A 13,733-nucleotide genomic window follows, 5' to 3' on the forward strand; every position below is an offset into this window, starting at 1 on the left:
CAAATTGAGACACAGCCAGTAAAGTGATCCCGACTGGTCCAGGCTAACGCCACCATGCTAAGCCTGCTAACTGCTAATGTTACCAGAAGACCAGGCAAGCGGGCCACGGCTGTTTACTACGTAGCCTGTTCAGCGGCCGTAGCCGACAACGGTGAGTTATTTTAAGCCACGAGAGGGGGGCTGTAAATCAGGAAGAGAGGACCGTGAGTTTGCAGTGTGTTTAGCGATTGTTGCCGTAATTCTAAGCCAATAAAGTGTGTTCAGTCAGGTGGAGATGACGGCAAGGTAGCGGTATTTTTAGCGGTTCCTACTGTAATTTAAGCCGAGGAAGTGTGCCTGTCAGTTGGGTACAGAGCTCTGCGTGAGCACAGGCTTTTATGACTGTCAACATAGCCAGCATATAACGTTAGCTACTCCGCTGTGCTGTGAAGTAATGTCTGACTATGTGGGAGTAGCATCTAGCAACATTGTTGTGGATGTCTGGGAAGGAGGGGCCGGGGGAGATGACTCTCTCCATTATTTTTTATTTGTACTGCAGTCACAATTTTAAACACTAGCTGTCAGTATTACATATTGCACCTTTAAGCTCCTCTAAACGCTTCAGAAATGTTGTTCCTTTGTGTCAAAAGTCAAAAACACATTGGAAGGTTTGGAAAGTCTGAGTGCCTCATGCAACTCTGCTAAACAGCCTTTGGTATTACCGTACCCCAGAGGACACACACATAAAATATATATATATACTTCTATAAAAAGCTGTTTACATAGTTCAACATTGCAGAGGGTGAGCTGTGAGTTTCTCAAGGAGGCAGCATTCCTCAGAGACAACAACCTGGTGAATGGAGCCAGTCTGAAGTCACTATCCCCGCTGCTTATTAATCAGGCCTTCCTGGCACGGTCCCTCATGGCCACCAAGTCACATGAACACTTGGCTGGGACTTGGTGAACTATGTGGGGGAGGCAAAGCTTCTCAATAAGCTTAGCCTTTACGTTTGTGCAACTGTAGGTATTGCTACAGTGTGATGACGGTGCACTATTTGATAGCCAGGAAGTGAAAGTGAAACCATGTGCAAACTGAGGACTTTATTCAGCACTTTTCCATCACCTACATTATGAAAAATAAACAAAAAACTGACTCGGATTGCATTTTCTGCCCATGACGAATTTACCCGGCAATGTCTTTCTGCATTTCAAATATCTACATTTCAGAGTTTTCGTCTTGGAGAAAGTCTATGTGTCTGTTTCCTTCCACCCGTGGGCCTCCTGCCATGTTATACAGTAGGGTTTTTGTCATAGTGGTATAAAATAAGAATCAAATTATATTCAAGAAATATGCATCTCCTGAGGTTTGTTGTTTTCTTTCTTTGTCTGCAGAACTGTCAATGCCATACACAATGCAGCCTCAGTATTGAAAGGTTTCAGTGAAATTCCACTGCTGCCAATTGATTGTTGAACCAAACTGAGGGAGTAAATCAATTAGGCTTCCATTAAACACTTACAGCAAACTTTCTACAACCCACAAATGATTCATTTGTGAAATGAACCCATGAAAATACCAAACACACACACAAAAATAAGAAAGCAATGCTGAAAGAAAAAAAAAAAAAAAAAAAAAAATTTTTTAAAAAATAAAAAAAAAAAAAAAAAATAAAAAAAAATAAATTTATTTTTTTTTTAAAAAAAAAAAAAAAAATGTTTCCATGAAACAGGCAATGTGGCAATTTCACATCTGTGGAGTGTCTATCTATGTGAATTCAAAAATCACATCAAATATAAGACAGGGCCCAAAATAAGCGCTCGCCAAATGTGACTAAAGAATCTATGGTGAATAAAATAAATGAGATCACTTGCCATTGGTGGGTTGCTGAAATAGGACTACATCACTACAAACTCGCAACACACTTTACATTTACTATACTTGATAAAGTTAAAAAAAATTCTCTCTCCCTCTCCCTCTCTCTCTCTCTCTCTCTCTCTACCACACAGGCTACACACCTAGCTATTCCTTAAAGGAGCTGCGTTACTCTTATAATAGTCTCGCATTGCCAGACCTTGCTCCACAGTGCTGCTAGTCCACACAGCATTCCGGGATGGGAGAAAAACATGCTCTTGTTTATTGGCATTTCTTTAAACCAATCGTCTTGAGCCACGGGGCCTCTGCTAAATAGTCTCAGGAAGGAACTTGTTTTGGTGGAACAGAGGATGCTGTGTGGACTAATCAGACCCTCCTCCGCAGCGCTGTGGAGGAAGGTCTGGCAAAGCGAGAGTAGTATCAGATCTGTGCAGCCCCAAGTATAGGCTACCTTGCTGCATTTAAATGAATGTGAAGGAATTAGGCATTTTTTCCTCATTCATTCAAACGTTATTTGTTTTAAATGAAATATGATATGCATACTGTAGCTCACAGCTGAATGCAGTCATGGCAGTCTTTTGTGGGGCATTCTGGGAAGTGTAGTAAATCGCTCAGTGGAGTAAAGGCCGATGAGGCAGGTTCAGGGAAAGTGCATCAAAAAAAATAATACAAACATCAATATATCTCAATGTAGGAGTGGCTGAGGGAGAACTCCGGCATTCCAGCCGAGAAGCTGGCTTTAATAGCATCCCATGGCCAATTTACATGACGTTCATTTATCACATTTTGATATCATGCCACTACACAGGTGGCGATATCTACCGGCTATTGTCAGCCATCTGCCTGCTCTGCCTGTACATTCTGCTAAGAGGCTTTATGTGGACTGTGCAACGGTAGACGGACAAAGACAATTTTTACAGCAACAGCTCTGCCTCTTTTGCTTTGAGATCCCTACTGAGTAGCTGTAGCCCTGTGATAAGAAGAGAACACACTCTAGCCATCAACAATGATCTCAATGTCTCTAACAAAAGGCTGCATACAACGAGCACGCCACGGCTCCCGGACCACCACCCCTATCCATCTCGGCTCCCTTAGCTGGTCATCCAATAACAGCTGTTGCTCCAAATTTCCATCTAAGCAGCTATAATTCTCGTCTTTGGCTGACACGGGCTGATGAAGGAAGGACAAGGGCACAATACACAGGCCTGCGAGTGTCTCGGCCAAAAAAACCACAAGAGTTTGTGCTGCATCCTGGCAACAAAGCCACAGTCTTCTCCCAGCCACATACAGAGAGAGAGGGAGGGAGGACGCCAACTTAGACAATGAGGCTGCCTCATTACCAGTGTTTATCTTAAGATGGATTAATACTCTTCTTTTCTTTGTTGGGAAAAGAACATGTGTGGCTCCTTTTGGGGCAGTTTGATATTGGGATGTTTTGCATTGTTTTTGCAACTTCTTTTCCTTCTTTGCGAAACAACACCACGCCCACTGATGTCAGTGTTTTATTGTGTTCCACCTACTCTTCACATGTCAGTGTCTGTTCATTCGCTTCTCGCGGAAGATGATTAATTGTAAGGGTTCAGATCCTTACTAGTTTCAGGAAACATTCTGAAAGCTACTTGTTGCATATTCAATCCACTGACAGAAGCGGCCCACAGGAGGTACTCTCTGTTTGTGCTGCATGAATTCCACTCCAGATGTGTACAGCTCATTCCAGGCACACATTCTTTGTACTACTCCTTTTTATCTTGTGTGACTCAAGTTCTGTCATGGTGAATGCATACAACAGCCTGTGCCAGACATATTATACAGTCGAAAATAATGCTGCATTCAGTGAGAGGCGCTGAGAGGCTGACCTTCACATATTCACACACATTTTCTCGTTGCACATTAGAAAGCCAAGGGACAGCGTGACACTTTGCTGTACTCTGCATGATGTTGATTGTATACTGGAAGTTATTGCTCTAGATAGAAAGAAAGAAAGAAAGAAAGAAAGAAAGAAAGAAAGAAAGAAAGAAAGAAAGAAAGAAAGAAAGAAAGAAAGAAAGAAAGAAAGAAAGAATTGTGATTATTTTGACGGATATTGCGACTGCGATATGATTCACAATATTGGAGGGAATGATCATTTTTGTATCATTATTCTCATTTTAATTAAAAAATATTAAAATTAAAAAAATGTAAATGATTATAGTGTGATTTTTGCGAGGATCTGTACCAAACTAAGATGTTTTCTTTAGTCTGTAGGATAGGATCTGTAGGCCAGGATATCTCTGCAGCACCACAATACTTCATTCAGAATGGTTACGACACATATTTTGCCTTTAACAAATATTGCGCCCCCCTATGATTTGAATATTGCACTAGTCCATATTGCCATTTGAATAAAATTGCGATTTATTGTGCAGCCCTAAAAGAAAGAAAGAAAGAAAGAAAAATGGCGCAGAAAATACATCAACAGTGGGCGCCTGGTTAGCTCACCTGGTAGAGTGGCCCTTTGCTGCATGTCATTCCCCCTCTCTCTCCTCTTTCAAGTCTAAGCTGTCCTATACAATAAAGGCCCAAAATGCCCCAAAAGAATAATCTTTGGAAAATACATCAAGAGTAAACTGAAGTGATCTTCATGTTGGACTGAGCGTCCCACCCTCCAGTGAGCTGACACAGCCCCCCCAGCAGTTGTAGCCTGCGGCTCATCCCCTCCAGGTGCAGCGAGATCACTTCCAGCTCTTATTGCTGTCGACTGCCATCCACATGTACAGGGCTCGCTGCCACAGCCGTACAACTAGAGCGCTGCAGCCCAGTCCACCTCTCACTATCAATGGCTCTGCTCTTGTGATCTGACCCCCCCCCCACCCCAGTTAACTCTGACCTGCAGGCTCCTCTGCATATTTCTCTACATTTCTGTCATATATGAGCCAAAATATCAATATTTCTCCCATGAACATGATGCGATTTTGAGCGTCAAAGACTTCATTTCCTGCATTCTGACACATTTTTATGCACCAATTTACGGTGGAAATACCTTTATTTAGCCTATGCGAAGAAAAAAAACACAGATGACAATTCAAAATATATCAAAATCATAATGGAAAGTATGTTGCTACGTGCCATTGCGCATTTTTAAGTGGGTATATGGAAATCCTGGAGCTTTCTCAGTGGGTATACTGTGTATACCTGTGTATCATGTAGACTACACCACTATATATATATATATATATATATATATATATATATATATATATATATATATATATACCTTGCATACCTCTGCTCACCTGTAAATCTTTATTTATTCATTATCCACCATATTTTCTTGCACTCTGTTTATTTGTTATCTTATCAAAAATGCTCTATATTTGCCTCCTTATCTGTGCCATATTATGTTGCTGCAATGACCCAATTTCCCCATGGGAAGCATTTAAGTTGCATCTACACTGTAAAAAAGGTCTTTCATTTTTTGTCAGCAATGCATGTTATTTCATGTTGTGTCCACAAAAAAAACCATTTGGTAACACTTTACTTGAAGGTATTGACATAACCGTGACATGACACTGTCATAACTATGACATGAAACTGTCATGAACGTGTCATAAACATTATAAACAAGTCATAAACATTTATGACTTCTGTCATTAAGTGTCATTCGGTTTTTGTCATGACAAGTTGACATTGTTCGGGTTGTCTTGATTATGACAAGTTGACATTAACCAAAGTGACATTACCAGAAGTTCTCTTGGTCATGACAAGTTGACATTAAATTAGTTTGGGATGTCTTTGTAATGACAACTTGACATTAACCAGGATGACATTACCAGAGGATGTATTTGTCATGACAACTTGACATTATGTCATCCTGTTTAAAGTCAAGTTGTCTTAATAAGAAATGCAATGTCAACTTGTCATGACAAATACATGTTCTGGTAATGTCATCCTGGTTAAGGTCAAGTTGTCATTACAAAGACATCCCAAACAAATTTAATGTCAACTTGTCATGACCAAGACAACTTCTGGTAATGTCACTTTGATTAATGTCAACTTGTCATAATCAAGACAACCCAAACAATGTCAACTGACAAAAACCGAATGGCACTTAATGACAGAAGTCATAAACGTTTATGACTTGTTTATAAGGTTTATGACACATTCATGACAGTGTCATGTCATAGTTATGACAGTGTCATGTCACGATTATGTCGATACCTTAGTAAAGTGTTACCAAACATTTTTGTCCAAGGAACTTGAAACATTGTGTCAAATAAAGAAAATATGGTAGTTAGTTGTAAAGACATAGCATAGTTGTTAGTAAAACTTGATATTAGTTGTTTTAATAACTTGGGAGTTAGTTGGAGGGACAGATTCTTTTTGCACCCTCAACTATTATCGTTACATTGGCGGCACAATCCAGACAGAGTTGTTCAAACTCAAAATAATATGTGCAACTAGTTCACTCGTTATTTTAAGTTGATACAACTAATAACTTTTTACAGTGTCATCTAATCTAAGACATCTCTGATTCTGCAAGAGATCTGCTGATATGCAAGTGACTTCAGCACAATGTTGGTGCTGCCTGGAGAAGGGATTGGACTTGACATGAGCGGGGAAAAGGGACTATTTTTCCAGGTGTAAAAGCAGAAATTTTTAATAGTGCGGCGGCACAAAACAAACCGCTCTATCTTCCTGGCTACCTGTTTCAGCTGGGATTTGTATGTTTTCCAGAGTGTCGTCTGCAATGGGTTTCCACTTGGCACCACTTCTTGCCTGCAAAATAACGACTATACTACTTTTCAACATAAGTAATGATATATGGGATTAAGTGGGGGTTTAAACAAGCTCTCCCTGGTCTACTAAACCACCCAGAGGGAGTCACTTGATTAATTCCATCTCTTTCTTACGACTGACACATCTAAAATACATAATTAGGTTGAAAAGTGCAAAGAGTCTGCGCCCCAGTTTTTTCAGAGTGATATGCTAAAGCTGTGTGCCACATAACATCAGAGCATCAGTGTAGCAGTGTCGCTCATGGTTTCACCCGCATTCAGCACAGCTGCAGGTGGTATTTAATAAGAGGAATAAAACACTTTAAATCGTTAATAAAGTCAGCATACTTAAATCATTGTCAAGGATGTAAACATGTGACCTCACCTCCACTAACGATGGAATCCATCTGGACCCATGTATCGATTCAATGAGCCACGCTCCAATATATTCAAAGTGAAAACATTGGTACATTCTGTCTGCAAGATGCCCCTTTATTTTAGATTCCCACTATATATTTATTCTTTTTATTAAAAAGAATAGTTGTTTTATTTATGTAAATGTCTGGGAGAGCTCAGTAATCCAACTATCAAATCATATCTTAGTGGCTTTTTTTTTGAGTTGACATAAATGGAACAGTGGGCTTACATATTGTCTCGTATCCATCGCAGGCTGCTGAATTGAATCGAATCACGAATCGTATCGTGACAGACTTTAAGATATCAGCAAATCTCGTATGGTTGTCCAAAGAATCGATATAGTGTATGGTATTACACTTGTGATTTACAGCACTACTTACGACAATTTTAAAAATGCATCATTATTTCAGCTGTTTATGCAAGAATCTTTAGCTGCTCGACTCTTCTGCACAGGAGTTTGAACTGTTGCATACTGACATTGCCGTAATTTACTGGGGAGATGGGGGGTGGGGTGTTACAACCCCCCCCAATAATCAAAACTGGCCAGTGCAACTCCCAACCCCCCAAAAAAACTATTGCAGAAAAAGTCACCAGAATGCAGAAAATAAAGTGACGTTTCAAATTTCTATTTTGCACAAAAGTGGAGATCTCAACACCCCCCTAACCCCCCTGGGGCTGCTGGTTAAAGAAAAAAAGTGAGGTTTGGAGAGCTGATGAGGAACCCCCGCCCTCCCATGCTTCCTTCCTACACTCATTCATTTATTATCTTGTCTATCCACCCATTTATTTTACTTCAAGGGTCATTATCAATGGATAAGGAGGATTTAACAGCATGTATCTATCCTTGAGTCTCAATCATATGGTAGACTGGTGATGGAGCCTGAAGAACAATACAGGTAAATACACACTACAGGGTTTATAAAAAAGGTTCAGTTTTTAATTTCAGTAGATTACCTTTTATTGCATTTTTTTAAGCGCACCTCTATCTAGCCACAATGTACTTATTCGATTGAATGTCTAATGTCAGGTGTGAACCAGGCCAGACCGAGCTGCTTCACTGCTCTCCCTTCCAGCAGCAAAGCCCTCTTTGCCTGCCGGGAGAATCCATGGCTTAACTTGGATGACCTGAGCACGCAGTCAATGTGGATTAAGAACTAATACGGAATCAACTTTGCAGCAAAGACCTGCCGTCCGCGAGACGCACCGTGCATGCGTCCGGATGGTCCGGGCAGCAGGAGCCACGGCCGCCAAAAGCAGACAAATGCATGCATTAATGGCAGGTGAATTCATTCAAATAAAGACGTGTGTGGCTGAATGCTGTACAGCACCATAGTAGCCTATTCTATTTATTGTCAGTTGCAAAAGAACGCACAACCAAAGCACAACTAATCCTAATAGGACTGCTGATAATTATCTTAGTAGGATAGAAACTTTCAGAGAAAATGCTGCAGCCTCATATAGCCTAACTGGTGTAAAAAACGTATGTGTATATTTATATATTCAGAACAACTATTTGGATACTTAGAGAGTCAAGCCACGGGCACCAAGACAGCTGAACTGCACTTGACTAATCTCTTAATTTAAGCGGTTTAGATGACAAGCACCCTGATGTCAAATGTAGGCGCAAAGACTGTCCACGAGAGACACACACACACACACACACACACACACACACAAAGGGACACATTGCCAACCAGTCCCGTCCACACAGCTTCGGAGACAGCGATAACAAGTGCTCCAAGCATGACATCCTACTCCATCACTTACCTTGCTCCATCAGCAGGACGGTCATCCCGACCAGCATAGCCCAGTACAGGGGATTCTTCATATTTATCGATCTGTTGTTTGTCTGCTGTGTGAATTATGCAGTCTGGGGGGGGGGGGAATAGCCTGTGAGTCTGTGAAAATCCCGAAAAGTGCTTTTCTTCAGGTCCCCGGTCCTCCTGTGTGACTGGAAAGCATCCACCAACGCAGCGCTCAACAAAGTCCCTCCTTCAGCCGAGAGGTTATTGGCAGCCGGGAAGTTAGCGGTGATGAAAACAACCGCATCCGGTTTACATTTTTCAAAGTAAAGGGAACTTACTGGTGTTCAAATGTTCCCGCAGTGCGCGAGTAGCAATGGCACTTTTAGTTTGTAGAGAACATCGATCAACTTCCGGTCGTGAGCCGGTTGTATGTAGCTAGCTTGAAGTGGCTGTTAGCGGCGATCCGTTTCACCTTTTCTTGTATTTTCTGTATTTTGTATTGTTTTTTTAACCTTCTTTTTTCTCTCTTTATGTATTGAAGTGCCTTTCTTCTTGAGTTTTATTTGAATTTTTTTTTATCATTAAGTAAAGTTGTAATGTTCCTTGGATGGAAATGAATATCGTTTTTTTGATATTTTGTAAGTATGATCATTCAAACACTGTATAACATGTTTGTAAAGTTTGCAAATAAAGAAAAAAAAAATAGGCTGTTAGCTGCCGTCCGCAGTCCGCTGGGATTTTACTAATGAAAATCAGCTTGTTTACTTATTAGTGGTATTTATTTTTTTTTCCAGCAAAGTAAAAATAGCAAGCCACAGAGCGGGCAAAAACAGAGGAATTCATGTGTGACTCGGAATCTTCATTCATTTCAGGATTGTTTATAGCAGGGGGGTCAAACTCATGTTCACTAGGGGCCACACTGGGAAAAGAGAATCCCATCAAGGGCCTGACACGGAGAGTTTATTGACTTGTTCATGTCACTTTTTAAAACTTTTGGCAGCTTTTTTCCTCATTTTTGTTCCGACTTTTTTGTGGCTTTCTCAGACATTTGTCACCTTTTTGTAAATTTGTTGCTTTTTCCGACATTTTTGTACACTTTTTGTCGCATTTTTGTTGACATGAAGCCCTACAAAAGTCATCAAAAGAGTTCCTTAGCCATCATAGAATTTAGCAAATCAAGCAAAACAATGATTACATTTTTTTTAACAACAACCCGTTTGCCACTCTGCTTCTGGGGGAACTTTTGAGTCTCAGAGTCGACAAATCTGCCAAATTCTGCTTTGAATGTCACGTAACTGCCGTTTAAAAAACACTTTCCTGTGTTCTTGGTTTGGCGCACAACTAGGCGGGCCACAATTTATTGTGAACCCAAATTGATATGCGGGCCGGATCTAAATCTGCAATGGGCCGGATTTGGCCCGCGGGCCTTGAGTTTGACACATGTGATTTATAGTTTAGTTTCCAACAGTAAAAAGTAGCCTACAGTTACTTAGCTGGGCTAATTTTAACTGCAACAATGGAATGAAAAATATTTTACAGTCCTAAAACAACTGCAGATGTTTCTCAGGACCCCCTAAAGGGTCACAAGATACATTTATGATGAATAACAGGATGGTGGGGGACACACATTTTTTTCTGATATTTCTCTCATTTTTTTAAATTTTCTTTTTTTTAAATTGTGAAGTTTTACATCTTCAAACTTCTAAAACTGTCTAATGAACAGACTGAGAATGGAACATCACATTTGATGGTTGACCTGCTCGCCATTCCTGCAAAGAATGGAACCCAGTGACCACTTTAAAAACCCACCTCACCATCTCCTTGATAGGCCTACTCAAAATCTGCAATCAAAAGTCAAGAGCACGTTATTAGGGTACCAGAGCAGAGCATACAGGACTGAACATGTGAGAAAAACCAAATAGAAAGTAATGAAATGCTGCGTGTGCCTCCTGCACTTTTAAATCTAACTCTGGCCTACTGATCAAATGCCCCAGTCTCAGAATTATTTGAAAGGCAAATAGCAGAGCAATGGCACTCTTGTGATGATTAGGGTTGGGTACCAAAACCCTGTTCCACTATGCCACTATCCACTACGTAACCATTAGGAATCGGACCGGATTAGAACGCAAATTTCGGTTCCAGTTCCACTTAATGTGTCGACTGAAATATTTTCCCTCTGTCGCTCCGAAACGGATGTAAAAATATCACACTTTCTCTGTAGTCTACCGTTAGCTAGCTACCGTAAATGTAGGCTACTTTTAAAATGCCATATTTTCCCTCTGGGCTCACCAGAACTAACGTAAAAGTATATTAACCATTCACTGCACGTGATTGCTACTAAACATATTACATCTTTGATGTTTTTCACGTTTTTCAGTTTTTCAAGAATCGGTTGAATCGGACTCGTTTTAAAAGTACCGGTTCGGCATCGGAATCGTAAAAATCCAAATGATAGCCAACCCTAGTGACTGTTTGGGTGGCTCCTGGGTATATTCCTTGTTTAGGATGCAGTCCGAGTGGCAGAGGGGGCAGCTTTATGAGCCACACCTGGGGCACGTTCAATCTCAAAACGGTGTGCACCGCTCTGCTACGCTCTCCTGGCTGAACGACATGTTTCCTGTGTGAAAACGGTGTGCAGTGGCTCTGAGATATGTCTTCTCGTTTATTGGCTGTGTCACAGGTGATACCCAATTAGCAGAGACTTGTCTGTGAACTCGTGGTAATAAAAAGGCAGAGCGCTTGCACACACAGCTGTGTGTTGAACGCACCCCTGTTTCAGTTTAAATGAACTTATTGCTGTTTTGTCCGGGCTGAACGTGGTCCTAATCCTGTCCTCCTGATTGGTCCGCCTGATTGACTACATCAGAGGGCTGGAGATCCAGTCCCTTGTCTGTCTGTGTCCTTTCAGCCAGCAGGGGTTTTATTTTTTTTGGGGGGGGTGGTTCTGTTTTGCTTTCCACACACTCACCTAGACCCATGGCTTCACTACACCGCTGATACTACTGAAATACACGTTTCATTATATTTTCTTGTTGAATATGGGTTAAATAAATTGGTTTTACTATAATCTTTAATTATGTGTGGTCTCCCTTATTTTGTCAGAACTTTGAGCTGGTTCATGACACTATACAGTACATGAGATATTCTGATATATTCTTCATTTAAGTCCAATTTAGCTGAATTCCAAAAACAAAGTAAACCTACTTGTGACAGCTTTAAAGGATAGCAGAGAAGATCTTTTCTTCTCTGCTATCCTTTAAAGCTGATATAACTGGATAATGTTAAAGAATAACAGCGGATTGTTTTTCTTTTGCCATCACTGCTCATAAAAACCATCCATGAGTTTACCTGTCAGAAGGTATTTCTGTCTGTAATACAGTAGAGTTCACAGAGACACTGTTTGACAAATGCCATCCATCATTTAAGGTCCGTGTACTTGGCGGCCAACGGATTTTCGTTTTGAAAGGAAAAAAACAAAAATGAAAAACGGCCAGTTTCCCAATTACCGTTAGTAAATAGGAAAACAAAAAACGGAAAATAACCCATTTTTACTCATCACTTCTGCTGATTTATTTAAATCAAAAAATTGCATAGACCTAGCCCTAGTCTGCATATCGGCCTAGCTGTGGTCAGCTCTTTATTTACTTTAAGAGTAGCATTCATTTGTATGTTTAACAAAAGCGATAAACGGCGATTGATAAAAAAAAAAAAACTTACCTCAGCAATACCTTCAGCGATTTTTACTTCAACTTGGCCGTCAGGACAGAAGTCCCTGACAAGTCCCTGCTGAGCACACCACCTCTGTACATTATTATTATTATTATTATTATTATTATTATTATTATTATTATTATTATTATTAGACTATGATGGTTGTCTTGTTGTGTAGACTAATTTTTGATGAATGAGAGCGGTCAGCGCTAATCACCTGTGACCACTTCTTAATAAAAGTCAACTCGTGTTTCGCCAGTGAAATGCTTTTAATATTTGCATATTAAAAGCGATATGCAGACTATAGGGCTAGGTCTATGCAATTTCTTTATTTAAATAAATCAGCAGAAGTGAAAAGAGTAAAAAAAAAATTCTACTTAAGTAAAAGTACTGTCACTTTGTTGTTTACTCAAGTACAAGTAAAATTACTAGTAAAAGTAGCTAATTTAAAATGTACTGAGTAAGTTACTTAGTTACTTTTTTAACCTCCAAAAATCACATTTATATTGATTTTATATCTTGTTTATACTTATTCTAGCCCTGTTTGTTTGACAGATATTGTTGTATTAAATCGGAGTCTTTTGTGATTTGATAAGGGAAAGCCATATCATGGTTTCGATTTTTGTTTGTTTGACAGATATTTTGCCAAAGCAATGGCGCAAAACAACGTTAGAGACCTTTTATGTGAAAATGAGAAGTTTTGAAAATGTTTTCGCTTCATTATTATTATTATTAGACTATGATGGTTGTCTTGTTGTGTAGACTCATTTTTGGTGAATGAGAGTGGTCATCGCCAATCTCCTGTGACCACTTCATAATAAAAGTCAACTTGTGTTTCGCCGCAAGTCCCTGCTGAGCACACCTCCTCCGCACACTCCTCTCAGAAAACCCCCGTATCGTTCCAAACTGTGAACCCAACGCAGCTGCTATATCCCCACAAGACATCCCATTCTTTCGGTTTTCTAATATAAAACTAGCATATTCGTCTAAAAACATTTTTACGTCCGTATCATTCTAACAATTGACATATATAAAATGGACCAATAGACCCTGTTGCTCTGGACGGAGACCAGTGAAGGCTATTAGAAGCACTTTTCCGGTGCTGGCTGAGCGTTACTGAGCAGCCTCCAACTGACAGAGATGACGTAAATGTGACGTGAGCAACCTGTCTGAAAGTTGGAAGTCTTCTGGTAGCTGTGCCAAGAGAAATCTCAATCATTCCCAATCTTACAGAGATGTAGAGTGAAGGTATATGTA

At 40.2% G+C, this 13,733-nt stretch overlaps 1 protein-coding gene across 1 annotated transcript in view; it reads right to left on the reverse strand.

The window, feature by feature from the left end:
* The window catches only part of ntm (neurotrimin), a 526,533-nt gene extending 517,517 nt beyond the window's left edge, over nt 1-9,016 (reverse strand). The window contains exon 1 of the mRNA XM_039777165.1: nt 8,788-9,016. Coding sequence (XP_039633099.1) covers nt 8,788-8,848 — 61 coding nt within the window. The 5' untranslated portion in view covers nt 8,849-9,016. The remainder of the gene's footprint in view (nt 1-8,787) is intronic.
* Nucleotides 9,017-13,733: the final 4,717 nt, after the last annotated feature.

This window comes from Perca fluviatilis, chromosome 16, assembly GCF_010015445.1.
Source record: "Perca fluviatilis chromosome 16, GENO_Pfluv_1.0, whole genome shotgun sequence".
NCBI classification, from domain to species: domain Eukaryota; kingdom Metazoa; phylum Chordata; class Actinopteri; order Perciformes; family Percidae; genus Perca; species Perca fluviatilis.